Consider the following 21,881-nt stretch of genomic DNA (forward strand, 5'->3'; position numbering starts at 1 on the left):
AAGCAACACCAGGGACTACAGGCAGTTACAATGTTGAATGCTCAGAATTGCAACGGCTGAGACTGTTGCTTGATGTTAGTATGCAGCATGGTCTGCAATCAGTTTGCAGGTCTTTTAGGATGGAATGGATGTTAACTTGGTCTTCTGATTGAACAGCAACTGCTAGCTTTTTTTTTTTTTTTTTTTTTAAACAGTAGTTAAATTGTGGGTCTTCAAGGCTAAAGTTAGCTTTTTTGAGTAGCAGGAGTATTTTTTCAGTTTTGATTGTATCTGGGAGGTTACCATGTGTAAGGGATGTATTGACCGTTGGGGTCTTGAGCTTATCTGGTGAGGAGTTGAATGATGGTAAATAGGGCCATGTCCCCATATGTGGTGATTGAGGGTGATAAGTTTATTTACAAGGTCTGTATAAGTAGGTGGTTTCAAGAAGATCCACTTCAGTATATTGCATAGAAGGATGGAAGAAATGGTAGTGGTTTGTTTTGTCCTATTGGCAAGGCATTAGATGTCTTGTTTTGGTGAAAGATTGATAGTATTGGAATTGCCAATTGAAGACATTGTGGGTGTCTGGGATGATGCTAAGGAAATTCTTGATGGCTTTAATGTAATGATGGTGGCCTTGATGCCTGATGCAGCATAACTTCAAATTGTTATAGGTAGCTCTGGGAGTTAAGTTTCCACGTGAGGAGAGATTCTGAGCTCAAATTTGAATTTTGAGTTTGTGGAGTTTTTTGCTTGGCTGTCAGTAAGCTGTTGGGCACACCCGAATTCAGCTAGCTTTGTATTTATTGGGCATGCCTTGGGAAGTGGGGGTGGAGTGTGGATATTGCCTTTCTGAACAGGTTTAACTAAATGCAGAAGGGAGCGGATATTTGTTTAGGAGTACCAGTAAAGAGTTCTTGCATAAGAGTTTTCAAATAAATACAAGTCAACATATTTAAGTTCAAATGCAATTTACAATTAGCTGGTGAAAGATTTTTTATTCTTTTCGCACTCATCTGAATTTCATGTATTAAATGACCAAATGTCTGACCATTGGAAAACCCAAAGTGCAGAAAGATCAGGATTGGTGTGCTCAGACTATTCAAACACTGTTCCCTCGGAGTCCAAAGCACCAGCTTACACAAGTGCCCTTCGTTGGTTAATTCATGCAGAATAGCATCCCAAGATGCTTTGGCCTGTCACATCTTGGTACTAGGTGGGATAACTGTTCAAAAAAGTCCTAACCGTTTCAGCTTCAAAGGCACTCTTGCCTCTATTCATACGTGAGGAAACCTTTGCAAGACAACACCCAAGCCAAATTCTCCAATATCTATTTTTCCCACTAAATGCTTAACAGAGAGATTCTTTAAATCCTTTGTTAGCATAGATAGGCATGTGAAACTCGCTCTCCACAGATGACTGACTAGAATGATCTGGGAAAATGGTTCATGGATCACTCCCTCTAAAAAGAGAAAGAATCACACTGATGATATGCCAGTACCCTGGCTAATGCACCTCCGCAAACACCATAAGCCTACAAATCATGCATACTGCACAGCAAAGGAACAAACAAGGCGGCAAAGAATAAACTTTAAAGTTTATTGGAAGACCTTGCAGATGAAAGTTCAAGTCCAGTGTGTTTCTTTACTAATTTGGCTACTGCAACAAGGAAGAAAATGCCAGCAACACAGCCCACAGCAAGCACAGCTGGAACAAGCAGTTGGTTAATGCCTGAAAAATTTAAAAAAAAAAAAAAAAAAAAAACTTTAGGTGAGGCATCATTGAAGATCCCAACATTCCCCACAATCACCCGTGACAAAGGACGATTGTTACAAATTTACTAACAATTCAGATGTCAGGCTCCCATGCACCCAAGCTAAATAAAGGCATGTATATATTTATATATCCCTTATTTATATATCCCTCCTAACCACCATGTGTGCCACCATACCAGAGTCGGGCTTCTTTGCTTGTGACACCGTCTCTGCATGCTGGATTGGTCCAATGCTCACAATTCTCGTGTACAGGTCTAGATCCTCATAAACGGATCGTCTGCGTCTATAGGCGGTCCAGTCTGTTCCATTCCAACAATTCTAGATAGGTATACGGATAAGGTTGGAAGGTGAATCAAGATAATTTCCTTACAAAGTGAAGAATATGTTCCCTTATTCCCAGATATTTAGGAAAAAATTGTACGCACAAATATTTACACTTTTTCATATATTCAACTCTTCATGCTCCCCCAAAATAAAACTTAACATTTTTGCACTCGCAACCAAAGGTCCCTTTATGAGAGGTACTTCTCAAAGTTCCAAGGAGCTGCATGAACACAGTAGGGCGGGAACTAGCCAAAGAGCAAAGCCTGGTGAGTCAAGAGTGGGCAAAAATAGACTAGGAAAAAGCCTTGTATCCTGCACCTTTTGTATAATGGTCCAAGATGCCCATCTCCAACAGGCCACATATCTGCGCTGGGCATAAAGGCACCCTTGCCTGCCCGCATCATGAGGCACAAGGTCTCCATGCCCGAGTTACATTTTAAACCACTGTCTCTGTATGAATTTCTTAAGCCTACCTATGTGAGGTTGATGTTCTCCACTGACAAGTCAGCACAGCAACAATTACAGCCCTGTAGGCCATTTGAAAGGGTATAAGTTTGGGCACAGTGTAACCATTGCATAGTCTAAGTGATCTGACAGAATTGCAGTGTTGGTCAGTACTCTAGCCACTAAACCAGAGAGGGCCTTATTTTGAAGATCACCTGTTGCCATCTTTACTTCCAGAAACTGTAGGTATACTTGGAAATGTTTTAATAAACCCGGCTACATTGCACCCAAGCTGCAGTTTTTTTTCTTCATATTACACTGATGTTCCTGATCCCCAAACAGATATTTCTTAATCTTGCTCTTTCTCTTGTCAGTCTGTAATGATCACTGGAAAGGTATGCTTCTTTCAGGTAGAGTATTCTTTTCATATGCCTAGATCTGGCTTTTTTGAAACTACTTAGGTCTTGCTGACAGTGCATGCACAGTGCCGTGAGACGTACTGTTTACAATTCACCGTGCTTACAACCCACCCACAGCATACCATTGGTTGTCACTCATTTGCGACCTTTTGGTTGCTTAGCTCCTGCAGGCTTTTCTTCCTTACTTGTAATACCTCCTCCCTGGACCATGAACCAAGTAAATGTGTTCTTCCTCGTCTTTTTGCAACACTCCAATTTATTTTATAAGCATTTCAGTATTGTTCCTGGACATGCAGTGTGCTTTCCTACTTTTAACACAGGCTTGTGACTTATTTATGTTGCTTTCACCCTAGCCATCACCTCTATTGATGCTTTAGTTCCTTTCACCCACAAATGTACTATTCTACACCACTCTACTCCACTGTATGCTATGCCACGCCACTCTCGTCTAGGCCACTTAGTTATGCTACTGTTCAACATGACTAAGACATTGGCACAGCCAATAGCTTCCATAGACAAGACCTATTGGGTTTGCCACTGCTTGATTTTAGCCTGCCACCTTTGGCAAATTTAATTGGATTACAATTTATGGTTAATTTCAATTGCCTCACGATTCCAATACTACCCCAGTGTTGAACAGTTAGCTGTTCCAGGGCAGCTTCATGTCTTGTGTACATTCGACCACCAGTGCGAACTGCTTCCGCCGAAACTAGTTAGCTGACTGCCCATGCCCAGACGTGGTTGGCCATCTTCAGACCGTATCCAGGACGATGAAAACGGTACAGCTATAAATTCCAGAACCCCTGTTTTTTTTTTTTGTTTTTTTTTTTTTAACAGTGGTTTTTAATTACCCAATAAAATACTTTGTACGGAATGCTGAACAGGCAAGAGTGTCCTGCGCTCAGTTTCAATTCTCTTTCAACTGCTCATATTTGCAGAGGATCGGAAGACTTATGTAAGAGTTTTACATTTTTATTGCATTTGGGGTCAGGATAGTTCTGCTTTTATGCAGCGCCAGTTTCTTAAACTACATTTTGTGATTTCTGTGGTGTTTTGGGAAGATCTTCCAGGCAGACATGTTCAGACTTGAAATAAACTCCTGTGCTTAGCCGAGTGTGGACTGTTCCTGTCCACGGCTACATTTACTCGAGGAGGCCATCAACGGAATTCTAAAAGCATAATACTTGCTGATTGGAAACATTCACGGGATACAGTATTCGTGCTGTTTTTTGTATATGTAAATTTGACAAAATTGTGCGAAGAGCAAAACTGACATTTGATGCTGAATTTTAGCGCAAAATGCATTCTTATGTCCACTTTGTATGCAAGGATGTATTTCGAGCTAAACAAACAAAACAAAAAAAATGAAAGTACTGCGAACATCAGTCGTACAGTGTTTGCATTGTTTTTGTGCGTTCACGGTAACACTGTCACAAATTGTGCATCTGCAGTGAATGTTTACAACAGGTGGCACTTAATTAGGTGATGTGGTGTAATGGTATGATTTCAGGAACTTCATGTAACAAGAAATGTAGAAATAACGCTAATTATAACAGGGCAACAAATTCACAAATTACACCCAGGCTTACTCTATAATGAGACCCTTCCTCCCACCCCCAAGATAGGGTTATTGATGCAGGGCGCAGTCTGGTAGGAAGGAGGCGCACGTTTATTTGATTTGTGCAACATAAGCATTATTACCAGTCGTATCTGCACAGAAATGTTTACACGCCCTGAAAACGACTGTGTAGTGTTCTTGCTTCCCAGGAGCAGGGTGTTTTATTCGTTGTCTTGAAGTGATTTAGAAGTCCCCACAAAAACTGAACGTGGAAGCGGTAGGCTTGCAGACCCTTCAAATTTTACCTTATTTAGGTACCTTTTTAAAAGCCATTGTTGGGCTCAACAGAACTACATGTTTTGGAGCATGCAATATGAGGCCTCGTCAAGAGCGTTTTTAACAAGCCCATTAGAGGTGAATGTTTTCAGAAAGTGGGGGCTAGTCTCAGTCGGTTTCAGATCCTCTCCCCATATTGGTCATGGATGGGGTTGCCACTCACTTTGGATTGGGAGGTAGCTCCAGCAAGACGAACACTTCAAGTTTGCAATGCGCATGAGCACACCCCTCTAAACCGATAAATCTTCACAATGACGTGTGTCCCAAAAAAAAACAAAAAAAAAAACTGAAAACTGTCTTTTCCTCTTCACTATCTGCTCAGCCCCCCAACAGCACTCTTGGTTCACAGATGTGAAGATTGTCATTACCTTAAGGCAGGTGTGGGTCACATTGGGCGCACACAAACGCACTTGACAATGTAGGTAGAACTGGGGGTAATTGACGAAGCGAAACATCTGGATGCTGAATTGCACAGCTGACCCTTGCGTATCATTGAACGTCATGGTGGAATCATTCTTACACCTGGGGGCCAGGAAAGGAATGAGTAAGCAATTTCCAGTCGTCAACAACCCCCTTACAAATACATCTCCACTACCTGCTACAGCAAATCACATCCGCTCAGTTACAAATGGGTAGAACTGTGTGCCACAGCCCTCCAAAGTACCACTTCAAATGATCCAAGATCCAGCACAAGCAGCTCTCCACCATTCCCCATTATTCATCAGAAAAATCCTGAGGCGTGTTCATCTTGACAAACAAGCTTCATGAATCATGCCAAGCAAGAAACACCCTTACTCTGCCTACTACACGCAAATAATGTTTGATGTTTCAGGTAATTATGTAACAAAAGTTGCTCACATTCAAAGAGACAAATCTCACCTGCTAAAGTGAGCACGTTCCCCAACTTGCCTAGCCTACACCAAGGAAGATATTGATTTTGTGCGAACAGGATACTCTGACCATGCACCACAAAGTTATTCTTTGATACACCAGCACCAAGTGAGGGGAAAAAAAACCGCCCATCACCCAATGGCCGAGCAATTTCTTTCACTTTTTGGTGTCACTTGTAATTGCTCAACCAGAGTCCATAACCAGGTAAAGTGAAGACTCAACCATCCACCAAGAGCAAAGCATGCATCCTGCCCTTAATGGGTAAACCTTCCATGCCTTAATGACACCAAGAGGACAATTCACATCTACCCATGCACAATGCCTACCCATCACTGATGAAAGTGTACTGCGCAGCATGACTGTAATTCATGGTTGGGGTGGCCCAACATCTCCTCGCTGTCAGCACAAAGAGGGGTTGTGGCCCTTGTCCTTCCAACAGTAGCTGGACGTTGAGATGATCACGGAGTGGAATTGGGGCCGGCAGTCCCGCCAGTGGTACCAAAAATGTATTAGTCTGGTACAGTGCCATTATCACAGTGTAGAGGCCCTCTTTCACAATGAAGGTGGCCTTCCTGCAGAGGGAAGAAAGGATACCATACATTTAGTAAGATACTTTAACTATGACTCCGCATCCCTTCCTTATCTGGAGTGCCGTACTCCCTTGGTAGGTCAAATGCTGGGTCTTCAGGAACACAATTGCAGTTCTCTAGCCCTGCCAGCCTCCTGCAAACAAAAGGTTAACACAGTGTTCCAACTACAAAGAATTCTAAAATGTTGGAGTCCTGGGCCTGGTTTCTGAAATGTAACAGATCATTTATTTACTCGTGTATTTACTCAAACGAGGGTTTGAAATCTCAGCACCTAAAAACCTCTTAATTAATTGTGATGTGAAAAAAAGCCAAGGCTTTTTTATCCAAAGCAAATATGAGCACCACTCTATGAAGGCTACACAGTGAGAACGTTCTAATCAGCTCAGGCCTACTCACCTAAATAACCACGTCCAGAGAGATTGCTTCAAGGACCAATTTACCCCTTTGGTCTATTCCCCATCTGTGCCCTACCTACACCCAGAGACCCGATGTGGTAGAGCAGAAACCATAGTACATGAAGATCAGTGCGCTCACACAACTTTTCTCTCTGCACATGGTGCCACACGTCCCCCTTAAATCTGGGAATGCCTAAAAATAGCCCCTTAACCATTGAAACAAAAAGTTGGCAATCTAAGAATTTGTTTATCCCACATTCATAGGTAGAATTCAAGCTTATCTCATCCGCATAAGACCTACTTCAGGATCTTTGTGGAAGACTTTGTGAACCAGGAGTTGAACTTCGAAGAGATCCCCTCAATACCTATTCACAGATCAGAGGACTGCTAACAAAGGATATCTAGGGATGTTATTTCTCAAACATGTATCAAATGTTGGACAATCTCAACCTTGTACACATTCATCATAAAATGTGATCCCCCCACCGTGATTAGTTCAAGTCTGAGTTGGTTACTAGTGAAAGAGGGAATAACTAAACATTGCACCAGCTTTTAACATGTCCATTCCAGCAACATTCTCCATCCGTCATGCTTTGACTTCAATCCCCTCTCCACTGTTGAGTTTCTACCACCACTCCAGATTCTCAGATGAGGAGACAGTGCCACATACAAATGGATACAATTTAATGGCAGCTCAGGAGTGTTCATCTAATAAATCAAACCAAAAAGACAGTGCCACTTTACTGAGGTTGTCACACAGCCAAGCTAAGCAAACGCTCAAGAGTACAAATGCATACAGCAGCATCGCTTTTCTCTGGTTGGTGTCCTATGAAACTCCTGGAGCACGAGTGGGTGCGCTCCCACTGGAGGTGAAACAGAGGTTTGAAGAGTAAAGGACTCACTGGTGAGCCTGCACAACTGCCTTTTTGGCCAGCTTCCCAGCCTTATAAGCACCAGGAACCTGCAAGGAGAAGCCAAAGACTATCACCTGCAAGCCAGCACCATCTTCATTTCCACTCAAATTGAAACTCCGGCCAAGAGTGCACTCTGGAAGGTGGTGCAAAGGGCCACCAACATGCACCGATTGGTGAGCTTGCACCTTCGACTATTTTCTCTGTTCCTGACACCATTTCACAGATGAAGCGTTTGACCCTTGTGATGAGGCTACACCAGAGGTGGCCAGGCTCAATGGTTCTGCTGCTCTGCAGTAGGGTGGAGAGTGAGGGGAACAGGCCACTGACCACGTAGGCCAGACACGCTGGGCTCCACCCACATCCACTGAGGGGAGGCAGTGGCATTTTGGCTGTATATGGCACCAGATGCTGTGTTCGTCCTGACTAAGTGACAGAAGACTTGGTGGCTACTGGTTGAGTAGAGTGACTTGCAGACACGGTCTGAAGCATCGTCTCAGGTTCCTGATGCAATTAGCAGATACTGCCCAGTGTCTCCCATTTACCACTGCTGTCACCAAGCCTCAGGTATTAACTCAGAGGAAATCTACTTTATGCTCCTGGCTCTCCAATGGTTACAAAAGTGAACAGTGATGAAGGTCGTAGAGTGCAACTCCAACAGAATTACAGGTGATAAACTGAAAACCCATGACCCCAACAAAAACTTTGTGTAGAGTTTGCACACCACCGGCTCTATGATCGATATGGTCCATTACGGAATGGTTCCTTGAGAACTCTTGGGTTCCAAGTCTTTCATTAAAGGATGTTTAAAATGTTTGGTCAGTAGCACCTCGGTGTCAAACCCAGTGCTTTAAAATGTAAATCTGGCTATGATTCGTATGCCCTGTGGCCTGGTTCACCAGCAGCCACATCTACGGGACTGAGCAACTCATCGAGTTTGAGCCCAGATGTCTGAGAATCAGCTAAAGTCCCAAACAGTCAGGCTATCCTAAATCCCTCCCCTCGCACTGATTAGGGACCCCAGTTGGGATCCCAATTGGCAAGCCAATGGCCATCAAATGTCGTGGTATCGACCCAAGACGTCTACCCTGGAATCCAATAGATAACGGTGCGTTAGGCCTCATGGACTCCAGAGGCTATCCTGGTAGCTGAATGCTGGCTTCAGGTTGGGGGGGGGGGGTTTCTGCCGACCGAGCCATCAGCGAGGAGGCGCTTTCTTAGCCGGGGACACATTTGCCAGTAGCACACATCCAGGTGTGTACGCTATCCCACCCAAGCTTCTGGCCATCGCAGCTTCAGTCTGGGTGACGGACACAGCTGGAGCTCCGACGCTCTAATATCAGCAGAGCAAGTGTGTGGGGAGAGAGGGAGGTTTATGGAGCAAGCAGAGGCAGCGGGACAGTCTCTCAAGTAGACAGGTGAAATCACGCGGCTTCCTTCCTGTAAAACACGTGTGCAGTCACGCACATGTGAGAAAATGGTGGATAAAGACTAGAGAAAAGTTGTGATAGTGAGAGGAGAGAATTAAAGGAAAAGAAGCGTAGAAGGAGGGCAAACGCAAGAGGTGTTGAAAGACGTAGCGAGGAAGAAATACAGCGATTCAGAAACAGACATAAGGGAAAGGAAGACAAAAAGACAGGAAAAGTAAGGAAAGAGTGATGGGCAGAAGAGAATGTAGTGACAGGATGGGATGATAGAATTGACTAAAAAGGCTTAGTGGCACAAAGGGAGAGAGCACTGGAAAGGGGCGAGTGAAAGAAACATTGTACTGGAGCACTTATATAGCTCAGGGGTCTGATACTGGAACAGAAGCAAAAGGTACAAACATTGGCAATGCCAAAAGGTCGGACTTTAAAGGAATGTTGCATGGTAATGTGCAGCATTGCAATTAAAACAGGATGGAAATGAATATGTATTTGTGTGGAAGTAACGGACTGTAAAATAAAATTGGTGTAGGTTAAAAAGGTCAGGGGGCTACAGTTGCCTTGTCAATCCAGACCTAATAATTCATGTTGGTTAATGACTGCCCTCATCCCATCTGTGCTGCTGCCAGAGGAAGATAAACACCATAAATTATTGAATTATCTAAGACACTTTAACAGCATTACAATGTCCTGAGAGAGTGGAAGCTGAGGCAGTTGGATAAATACATAAAACGATGGTAGCTGCATGGAGGACCAGCACTTTGTGGAAGCACACAATTTCTGCCCAATCAAAACACGTACTTCTTGCTCCCAACATGTGGGCGAAGCCAAAGCACCTCTAGTGACAATGACATAATTGTCCTGTGACACCGGCGCTGTGAAGCCAGACCATAAAAAGAGCAGGGTGACAAACAGACGAGAGAAAGGGTAAAGAGGCAGAGGCAGCATACTCCACACGCACGGAGATATTAGGCAGGCTGCACACTGGAGTGCTGCACAGAAGAACTGACTGGGGTCCCTTCAGGTGAATCATGGCCGGGATCACACAACAATGGGGCCTGGTGGGGTTTTTGGAGAAGGACCAGGGTCTAGTGCCCATCACACTGGGGAATCATGTGTCCCATTCTGTGATTGTATCCCTTTTCAATTTTGCCCTTTTTACACAGATTAACACTGTCTGGGCAAATGTTGTACCTCTTTAGTACCACGCCCAAATACACAAAAAGGACCAGAAAGGGGACAGATCACAACTTCTGCAAAAGGCCTTTCATTGTGCAGTGACACACGTTGCCACGCCTTTAGTAACTTATCTGTTTGAGCAAAACTATTTTTTGTTGTTAAAATCAGTAGATTATGCAGCAGATCATGGATTATGTAGCCAATGCATCAAATCCAATATTCTGCAGAAAACGCAGCAGCTGCAAAATCACAATTCCAGTGGCCCTGGTAATGGTGCTTAGCTTACCAGGGCATTACACACACTGCCCTAGGATGGTGCATTATTTACCTGCGCACTGAAGATGCTGGCCTTCCTTTGTCCTTTGACATATTGGGATATTCCCAGTACTGGTCCGAGGATGGTACATTACATATTAGGGCTTTACAGACACTGGCCGAGAAATGATGCTTTATAGACCAGTGCTTTGTGAAGAGGGACCTGGTTTTGCGCCTATGCATTCTAGGGAATGTAATATATTGGCCTAGAAATAGCATTTTAAATACTGGGGTTTCGGGGAGACCCCAGCCTTGTTTTAGTGGTTCTGATTGCACGGGTGTTCTACACAGATCAGATTAGTTGTGTGTTGCTCTACCTGCTAAGGCATTGCACATAATGGCCTAGGAAACAGACTCTTGCTAAGGTTTGTTGTTCTACATGCAGGGGCGTATTAGACACTGGCCTGTGGACAGTGTGTTGTGTGTCGGGACACTGAAGTTACAGATCTAGTTTTGCTGCTTTACAAGCTGAGTAATTGTTACTAAGAGCCTGGGGACTTTGCAGCTGCTGTCCTTAATTTGTGCATTATATTCAGAGGGGCTTTACAGATACTGGCCTGCAAATGTTTTGTACACTGGGGCATCGTGGATAGTTTTTTTAATTATTATTATTTTTTATCTTAACAGACGTGCATTGCAGATACAGGCCTGGGGACGGTGTTTTACATAGTGGGGTGTTGTAGATTTTTACAATGAGTCAAATTTAGAAAAGTTAACAATTGTGTGGGGGGGAGAAGAGGGAGAAAAACTTGTAATGGTTTTAAGATGTGGATTGGTAGTGTACACCAAATTACAGTAAAGCACTGCACAAACATCTCCTAACCCACCGCTGATCACCAATGTTAGAAATTAAGTTAAAGGTTGGCAGAGGTATGGACACTGTCCAAGTAGGAATCACAATCCTAGTCAAGGAAAGTTAGATACACAGTAAAACTTAACCTGTGCTCACCCGTGGTAGCTTGGCACATTTCCTCTAAAGTTAAGCTTCAGCACTATATGTTAAGAATCTGTGCAATATTTCAAACAGGAAAAATGTGAAAACACCACGTGCAAAAGATACCACACCTAGTTAGAAAAATGTTTCTTAATTTAATGAACAAAACAAGTGCAAAAAGACAAAAATCCAATAAGTAGAAGTCGAAGTATGAATTTTTCAAGATTAAACTTAGAGTGCCTGAAATCATAAAGCACCAACCAGGGCGAATGGTGGCTTTGAAGTGCAGGGACTCCTTTCTCCCCTGGCTCCATGCTGGCTGGAGTGACAATACAGAGTGGTTAGGCCTACTGTGTGTGGACAGGGCACAGCCCATTCAAGTGTAAATGTGGGACTGGTTAGCTTTGCCCCTCTCTACCCCCCCCCATCAAGCCAGTTATTGGCCCATCAAGTCACACCTAAGCACCCATTGTGTGTGGCTGTCTAGAGGGAATGCACCATCGCACCCCAGATGTGTATTAGAGACAGGCTGTAGGTACAAAGGGCTAGGAGCAGGAAAATGGCAACTTACTAAAAGTGCCATTTTCTAAATTGTAACCATAAATATGATTTTACCATTGAAGAGGAATCATCATTACAATTCCACAGGTACTAAATATGAAAGATCTACCCCTTCCCAATCAGGAATTACAGCTTGTAAAAGGAACCCCCAATGTTATCCTATAAGAGGGGTAGGCCTCACAGCAGTTGCAAAAGTTGCCCTAAGTGGGAAGGGTATGCCCAGACGTGGGTCCCTTGCTCACTGTGCCAGTGGATTCAAGCTAGCCTGGCTGATTAAGGGTGATACCCTGAAACCGGTCGCAGGATGCTGGTTTCCAGTCCAGGGAGGACCTGGCTAGGCAATTCGGGCAGGACTGTTCCCATGAGGAACAGGGTCAAGACTGATTTGCATTTGGCTGGGTCCAAACTGGGGTGGGCATGGTGAGCAAATGTACGATGGATTAAACCCAGATCTGTGACTTGTGGTGTGTGTTTGCAATGTTCAGCACTCCGTTCATCATCCTTTTGTGTTGCTAAAGTTGCCGTAAGTGGGAAGGGTATGCCCAGACGTGGGGTCCCGTGCTCACTGTGCCACTGGATTCAAGCTAGTCTGGCTGATGAAGGGTGATACCCTGAAACCGGTCCCAGAATGCTTATTTCCGGTCCAGGGAGGGCCTGGCAGTTCGGGCTGGACTGTTGCCATGAGGAACAGGGTCAAGACTGATTTGCATATGGCTCGATCCAAACTGGAGTGGCACGGTGAACAAAAAAACAATGGATTAAACCCAGATCTGTGACTGGGGGCAAGTGTTTGCATTGTTCAGCACTCCGTCCATCATCCTTTTGTGTTGCTGAACCTCGAGACAGTCGTTCAGTGCTTCTGAGCGTTTGACTTTTTGTGTGCCGTAGATCTTTATAGCGAGAAGGCAGAGCTCGCGCCCCACCAATGGGCAATGACTGGGTCTGTGGGTGCACGAAGCTCGAATTCAAACCGCGACAATGCCACTCAGACACTATTACATAAACCAAGTAAGCCTGTGCGACAGTCTAAAAAAAAAAAAGAAAATTCTTCAGGTTTACACAGTTCCCTAAATGCTCATTCCCCATTCTGACAATCAGTTTACAAAGCATTTCTACAATATTGGTAATTAAGTTGTGAGTTTTTTTTACACTGCTAACCTGGACTCTTCACTCAAATGCATCATAATTCGGTGTCCCCACTTAGGCTCACCTTTGGTCTTGCCCACTCTTCACTGGACTCCTGCCCAGCAGTCAGCGAGGACACCACGTGTCAGTGGATCGGAGGGTGGGTGGCACCAGACTATTCCTCTGTAGTCTCAAGGCTTCTCTCCATCTCGAGAGAGGCCTCATCCTCTGCCAGAAGTGGCTCTTAGTTGCTGCCAGAGTGCTAGTGCCTCCGCAAGCAGCTCCTTTTGACAACTCGTCGCCAAAATGTTGTAGCTGGAGGACGGGGTCTTCATATAAAAGCCATACAAGTAGGACGTTCTTTTTTTCCACCTTAGGCCCTCATGTTAGTCACATCAGGTAGGTCCAGTTAGGGCTCTATTTTCCCGCCAATGGTATCCCACTGCCATGTTTCAGCCAGCACAGGTACTAATATTCCATGCTTCATCACATTCTCCCACATCCAAGAAACATTTTACAGCATGACCACACAGCCCATGCACACACGCTCATCACTACACTACGACCTCTGTTTTAGAAAACACTAGATTTACATCTATAACCAGATTAAATGAGCAATTGAAATGCAAAGGCAGACAAAAAGCACTTGCTAGGGCTGAGATGGTCAAAACAACTTTGTAACGCAGACTGGTTCTAATCACCAAAAACTAGATTGTGCTCTCTGGTCTCCGCTCCTCTGTAGGCTACCTCCCGGGCTTCTTTGGACATGCCCTCCTCCATGGCTTTGTGTAGTAAAAGTGCAGTAAAATTAAACGGTACCTTTATTATTCCTTCCATCAGAGAGTCAATGAAGCAAGCGTCCGACTTTTAGTATCTGCTCCCATTCCCTTGCAAAACCGGGCCAGCACAGAGGATTAAATCAAAGTTGTAGCCTGTAACACAAGCTGCCTCTGTCAAGGTGTAGCTAACTGCAGTGCAGCAGGTGCAGTGGCACCAGGCTCCAATAGTCTGAAGGGACGTCTGCATCTGTATTATGGCTGTATGTTGATTCCAAACCAGGGGCCTATTTTCACTGGCTTGTTGGAGGGCCAATTACACCCATGCTATGCCACGGTCTGTCTCCAAAAGCTCAGCCGCAAACCCTCCAGCAGAGGCGGCAGAAGTTAAGCCACCCCATTCAGTGCAGCCACCCAAAGCAAAAATACTGCGCAAGTCCCAGTGCACGTCTGTCAGATGAAGCAGGCAATTGCTTTTAGTATCCGATTAGAGTCGGACGGTCCCAGTACTAGTCAAAGGGATCAATGCTGGAAAGTCATTTGATTCTAGAGTCCAGTGGCCTGTAACTTGGAATCCGTTATTTTCCAGGACGACTTTATGGGTTAGTGTCTTGCGTCCTTATTCCACAAGGAAATGGACCAGGCATCCGCATTATACACTCCATGACAGTGGCGTGACTGCTGTAAACCTGAGACATGCTCCATTCTTGCAGTATTTCAAGCAATACCCAAAGACTTGCATCTTACTGCATCACATACGCCGGCCTCACCCTCTGCGCTCTTCTCCCCTCCAACCATACTCCATGCAAACCCCCCTGCATACCTCAGTAACCTTGCTGGCACATCCCATCTTTTGCTCAGTGCAGCACCTCGCTTCCCTCTGTGCCAAGCTTACAATCAAAACTATTTCTAGTTTACTAAAAGGCGGCGATCAGAACATAACATGAAGAGAAGATCTCTCTGCTTGAAGGTAGGCCAGGGTGCCGAAAGCCCACATTTGAAGCTGAAGTGGACACTATTGTCATTGGTGCCTCTGAAGCTGGCAGATCCATGGTTACAACAGCACAGGAGGACCACCAGGTTTTCAAGCAGGAATCCCTGATAAGCCAAAACACAGACTGCCAACAGTGGTTCAAATGGTAAATACAAGGAGTCAGATCCTTGGCAGGGCATGGCCGAAGGCTGCACACCTATGTCGAAGAGACGGCCTTCCTGGCCATATCCTGCATTTTATGTCCTGCTCCCACGGAGAGGAGAGCTCAACAATCGCACCTTCATTAGCAGATCTGGACCTACTCCAAGTATGAAAAGCACATCGAGGCTCCTATACAGACTAAACTGCCTTGAGAACAGATGTTTTACCAACTTTTCTGGAAACATCTGAAAAGCAAAACTATTGAAAACAATATCCATGAGTGATAAAAATACAACAACCAAGTAAAAGGGCAATACTTTCGCTAACTGAAGTCTTTAAAATGTGTGCCACACCAAAAATGTATAAACCAAAACTGAATTCTACATTTCATGTTAGATAGAAGCACACGTCAAGTTACCCCAAAAACTGACATGTAATCAAACAACTCTCCACAGAGTACCACATGGTTTCCACTGTATCCACTATATATCTGCATGTACAATGGGACTCTATATCAGCCAAAAGTTAACATGATTGCATTATAGAAAACATAAAATAGCCACGAGGCTAATAAGATAAATACATTTCTGAATTTGGCAAAACAATTCAAATAGTCGATAACAGGGTGGAGAGTCTGGAGAGAGAGCAGAATTGTAGGCAGCCAAGAAGTGCTTGTGAGCCAAGTCTTGCTGACACGATTGAGGTTGGTGAGGTCTGTTCAGAACAGGACAACCTGCAGATCAAGGGCATCCTCACTACAGTTTCCACCTCCAAGCTAGAATGGTTGCAAAATCTGGAGATGCTGCACCACATGCAGTTATACAAAGTCAGCAGCGACCCACCCATAAGGGTGGAGGAACCACGCTTGTTGGAAATGGCCCTTTTTGCAGGGTTATCCCCAAACCTTTTGCCTTATTCCTCCTATTTTTTTCAAGTCTGTTTTTGCTGGTTTATTGTCTCTGCTCACTTTACCACTGCTTATCAGTGCTAAAGTGCAAGTGCTCCCTAAAGAAATTGAACTGTTGATTGGTTTATCCATGACTGGCATATTTGATTTACTAGTAAAGTGCACTAGAGGTGCCCAGGGCCTGTAAATCAAATGCTACTAGTGGGCCTGCAGCACTGGTTGCCACCCACATTAGTAGCCCTGTAAACATGGCTCAGACCTGCCACTGCAGTGTCTGTGTGTGCAGTTTTAAACTGCCAATTCGACTTGGCAAGTGTACTCACTTGCCAGGCCTCAACCTTCCCTTTTACTATATGTAAGGCACCCCTATGTTAGGCCCTATGTAGCCCCAAGGGCAGGGTGCAGTGTATGTTTAAGGTAGGACATATACTAGTGTGTTTTATATGTCCTAACAGTGAAATACTGCCAAATTCGGGTTTCACTGTGTAAGGCCTATCTCTCTCATAGGTTAACACGGGGGCTGCCTTTAAATATCCATGAAGTGCAGATTTTCTTTGAGAGCAGATAAAAATGTGGAGTTTAGGGTCTCTGAGCTCACAATTTAAAAATATATCTTTTAGTGAAGTTGGTTTTTAGATTGTCTGTTTGAAAATGCCACTTTTAGTATGCATTTTCTTGCTTAATCCATTCTGACTCTGCCTGTTTGTGGATTCCCCGTCTGGGTCAGTTTTGACAGTAGGGCTGTTCACACCTCTCCTCTAGACAGTGACACAAAGGGGGCTGGGGTATAGCCTGCATATCTTGATTAGCCATCTGTGCTGGAGGGGAGGAGTGGTCACTCACACCTGAAAGGACTGTGCCTGCCCTCACACAATGCTGTCCCCAACCCCCTGGTGAGTGTCTGGGACCTGGCCTGGCCAAGGAAGGATCTTGCAAACACTTGAGACTTTGCTTTGAAGTTTGCCAACATCAAAGGCATAACTGGGTATAAGAAGACCACCCAAAACCCCAGACTTTTAAAATCTTTCTGGAATCAATAGGAACCTCTGCCGAGGAGAAGAGCTGAAGGAGGACTACTGTCCCTTTGCTGTGTTGCTTTGCTGGACTGGCCTGCAGTTGCTGCTTCTGCCTGAAAAGAGTGCAAAGGGTGAACTTTGCTATGTGTCCTGCTTGAAAAAAATTCTCCAAGGGCTTGGAGTAGAGGTTGCCTCCTGTTGGAAGTCTCAGGGACACCAAATATTTCAGTTTCCTCGACCTGCAGCACTGGGAACAGTCTTTTGTGCTGTTCAAGAGGAGAACCGACCGCGACGCCGCCAATGATGCTGCTGGCCTGCACCGTGACCTGCAGACGCCACACATTCACATTGCCCTGCTTCGCACCGCGACCCTGGTCTCACCGACTCAGTCATCAGACGACTCCACTGAGCTGCTGCTCGCACCGCGACCCTTAGGCCCTGCACTCTGGCATCGCATGCTCACACCGCAGCCTGGGCACCCCAGACGATGCCGCTCCTGCTGACACTGGCACCGCTGCCTGCACCGTGGCCTGTGGACACCGCTCATGTGGTACACAATGCACCGTCCCATCCCGCACCGCAGCCCCGGTCCACAGACGGCAGCACCATCGACACTTGTGTCGCCACCAGGCATCCTGCCTGCACAGTGGCCTGTGGACACCGCTCGTGAGGGTCACGGAGCACCATCCTGCACAACTAGCTTGGGCCTACCGACAACAGCGCTTCAGCAGCGACTACGACACTGCCTGCACCGTGACCTGGGGACACCGCACGTCGCACTGCCCCGCTTCACACCGCAGCCCTCATCTCACCGACGCCGCTGGATGCAGTCACTGACCCGCTGCCTGCACTGTGACCACTGCATGTTGCATCGTCCCGCTTCGCACCTCAGCCCCAACGCCATCCATGCCAGCGCACCTGACTTCATCAGCCTGGAGTTCAATCTGCAAAGCGTGTGACCTCAAGGGTCTGACGACTCCTGCACTGACTCCGGAACAGACACCGCGACGTCAGTGACGCCGCTCTCCGGAGCTCACCACGAGGATCACGACGCCCTGCACATCCAAGGTACTGTTTGCGGGTCTTCCTGACACCGTAGCTGGCCCGCAATGCTGCGGCCGGCCTGAACCGTTGGTTTTGTTGATCACAACGCCGGGATAGCCCCAGGTGGAGCTATCGTCTTCAAGGAACTGTAGTTTTGAGTAAATCTTACAGTAAGAAAAATATGATTTCTGCATGTTGGATTTTTATCATTTTTGGTCTTGTTTTATATAGATAAATATTGGCTAATTTTCCTAAAACTGGTGTGGTGTCCTTTTGTAGTGTTTTCGCTTATTACTGTGTGTTATGTGCAAATGCTTTACACATTGCTTCTCAGATAAGCCTGACTGCTCGTGCCAAGCTACCAAGGGGGTGAGAGCAGGGGTTATCTGAGCGGGTATCTCCCTTATCCTGACTAGAGTGAAAGTCCCTACTTGGACAGGGTGCAAACCGACTGCCAACTAGAGACCCCATTTCTAACAATGCTCCTGCACCTTTTGGACAAAAAGGTTGAAGCAGCTGTTCCGATTTTCACTGAATGCGCTTTACATTTATGGAGGCTGGGCTGGTATGGAGGGGAGATTAAGTCATAAACATCTCATATCTGCGCAGTTGGTTTCTGGCATACAAGCATGGTGCCCTTATGGGTAGCTCAAGCTTGCAAGAGACCAAAGGTATTCGTAGACCGAACCGGTCACTTATAACATTCTTTTGATGGCAGGTTAGCCCCGGTGGGAGGGAGAGAACAAGAACTCTTACTCAAAGGAATCCCTTTGAAGCACATGTGCCATAATATAATGACACCTCAAGGTCATAACCATCAATGCCTAGGTTCTTAACATGCCAGTAAAATGCTGCATCCACCTTTGGAAGCTGGGTAAGATGGTGATGAATGTGGTGCGTCTACAAAAAACGAAGTACACTAAGACCTCTCTGTTGCCTCACACCTTGGGCAATAGTTTCTATAAACCGTCATAGTTTTTTTTCCCTTTAGTTAAGGAAGCCTCAAGTTCTCTGGACCAGAAGCCCAAAATGACCTATAAAAGCTGATAGCGCCTTAAAGTTAAAAGCCGCACATCAGTCCAACAAATAAATACAAATTGTTATTAGGTTCTTCAAAATTCTACTGATTTTGTGCTCAGTTGTTGTCAAATATAAAACTCTTCGATATATTTAACGATTACCAATCATTCTTTTTAATGAAGCAATACAAACTAAACTATTTCAATTAACATTGTTCTAGTGGTCTTCAGAAACATTTACAATTCTTATTTGTTCTTTAAGAGGTTACGTTGATGAACTTTTGTAATGCATTTCATGGTAACAAGCTGTTCATCAAAATATTAATACATAATTTTAAACAAATGTTAGCATCCGACAAAACAAAATGCCAGCCTAACTCGGAGTATTGACTCAAATGTAAAAATTATATTGCATCTTAGCATTTTTTTCTGTTGTGTCTGTGGCATCAATGGGTTTTGGGGAACAAGCTTTAATTGAGCTCCCATTTTATCAAATTCCAATGTTTATGAATGGCCCCAATTTACTGCTTTTTGAACATTCAAATAGAAACGTGATCTTTGTAATATTTCATTGTGTTTTGAGCGTTCTAAACGTAGAGTGCGTTTCTGACACTTGCTTGAATTGTTTTCTTTGCATCCTCATGCTCTGAAGGGAGGGGAGCAAGCGTTGAGGCTGGATCTACATGGGAGTGAATAGAAGGGTGCAGATTACCCATTACCGTCCTTTGCCTGCACACTGGAAGCCAAGACTGGAACCCATTCCTTACAGCAGAGACAACTGTTACTAGAGGTACCCATAAGGAACAGAATTAGGGGTGGGGGAGTGGCCATAACCAGAGTGAGTAGCCTAGCACGCTTTCCAGGGACTAGACGGCAACAGAGCATTCCACAAAGTCTGGCCCAAGAACTGCCGAGTAAGGGATAAGGGCTGGAAGGTGGCACAGCTATCTCCAATGTCTTGGTTTGCCGAAGTGTGTTAGAGCCATGAAGTGGGAATGTAGGGTGCCGACTTAACATTAGGTTGCGAGGGATGGGAAAGGAGCCCTCGCTTTGCTGCAGGCAGGCTTGGGGATGGAGTATACCCAGGAAACTGGGTGGAGGCCAGAGCTGCATTCTCCCGGGGGTCCTCAACGTAGGGGAGAATATGGCACAATATGTTGGGCGCATAGGTCTTTCTATTTAGAACATGAAGCGGCATCAGGGAGTGGGGAAACAGGCTAGAGAAAGGAAGAACCACCTTACACAGAGACAAATGAGAAATGTTACTATGTAGGAGCAGGGAGGGGGAAGAGGGAAACTGGAGAGTACCCAACAGAAGTAAAAAAAACAAAAAACAAACGTAAAAGGAAATAAACTACTCATGGCTGTAGCACAAGAGACATGGTAGCTTTGTAATTATTTTTTGTGCATGACATGGACAAGGTCTTGTGCCTCCTCCAGCTGTCCTTATAGACCCCAGTCAAGGTCCCACACTGGAAATCGATGACTTCACAAGAACCCAACACGAGAGCACACAGGCACATACTTTATACCCAGATCATAGTTGACTAAAAGATGAAAGCCTACTGGCACCCTCCAATCCTCTAGGCCCACCAAGAAAATCCTGTTATGGAAGCACTGATGAAGATGTAAAAGAAAGTAGGTGAAAATGATCTCAATAATCCAAATGGAGCGTCATATTTTGATAAAATGACCAAGAGTCATCAATCTGATGGAGACATTAGCCAGACATCATCCAAGCTGAAGATAAGACCAGAAACATAGAACCATCACTCGCAGTCCAAGGGAGGGAGGGGTCACATAAAACCATTCGTCAAGGAGAAAAAAAGTGTCAATCTACAGATCAAGGCTACTAGATAATGCAGTCAAAGAGCACTGGCTTCCCTGTGACAGCAGCTGGTGAGGATTAGTCTTCTACCAATCCAGGTGGGAAGAGTAGTTTGAGATCCATAAGGGCCCCATACTTGTGGTCAGATGCTATCAGGCTCAAACCCACTGGAGCCAAGCAACCAAGAACCTGATGTTGGACTGATATTCAGGTTAAAATATATGAGAAGTTCAGATAGAGACAAGGAGGAGAGAGTGTAGTCCAATATAAGGGGCATAAAATACTCCAGCCTCAGGACAGTATATAAATGAGAGCCTAACAGCCATTAAAATTTAATTCATAGCTGCAAGGATGCATGCAGGCATCCTGCCGCTTGCAAAATCCATGGCGACATTAGAATGAGAAGGACTAGAGTGTGGTGGATCTGGGACGAACAGAAACTCTTTTGGATTCCCACTAGCAGAAGATTTGATCACTCAAGATGAAGGGCAATAACGCAAATAGTTGTGTTGAAGATGTAGGTGATTTGAAGCCAAGAAATGAAATGTTTGACAGAAGACAATGTTTACTCTACAACACAGTTAATCAAGAGATCCAAAGATAAGACCAGAAACATATGAGATTAACAGATCCACAGGGGATTGAAGGAAGGAAAGCAATAAGGGTGCTTCTAGTTAAAGCATAGCAAACAGATACAAAAGTTATCATCCTCTACATCAGCTGCTGCATTTTTTAAACTGGATCTCTCACATACAGGCCACCGCCTCAGCTAGCTTTTGACACTAGTTGGAGTTTTTCATCCTCACAATCCTCATCCTTCAACAACTCGTTCTACCATTTGGCAGTAGCAACATCCATCTAAAGAACATCAACCACCGCTGCCTAGGTCATGACAGTCTGGAGAGGGTTCATACAGGTTCATCCTCTTCTGCCTAGTCCCACCAAAAGACTGCACCTGAGGCCATTTGGCATTCTCTGCCAAGCAGCTCCAAA

The 21,881-nt window shown here is 45.0% G+C and overlaps 1 protein-coding gene across 1 annotated transcript in view; it reads right to left on the bottom strand.

The window, feature by feature from the left end:
* Window positions 1–1,567: 1,567 nt before the first annotated feature.
* The window catches only part of LOC138267459 (zona pellucida sperm-binding protein 1-like), a 64,386-nt gene continuing 44,072 nt past the window's right edge, over window positions 1,568–21,881 (bottom strand). Inside the window, exon 6 of the mRNA XM_069216404.1 lies at window positions 1,568–1,713. Within this exon, the coding sequence (XP_069072505.1) occupies window positions 1,707–1,713 (7 nt within the window). The 3' untranslated portion in view covers window positions 1,568–1,706. The remainder of the gene's footprint in view (window positions 1,714–21,881) is intronic.

This window comes from Pleurodeles waltl, chromosome 12 (genome assembly GCF_031143425.1).
Source record: "Pleurodeles waltl isolate 20211129_DDA chromosome 12, aPleWal1.hap1.20221129, whole genome shotgun sequence".
NCBI classification, from domain to species: Eukaryota; Metazoa; Chordata; class Amphibia; order Caudata; family Salamandridae; genus Pleurodeles; species Pleurodeles waltl.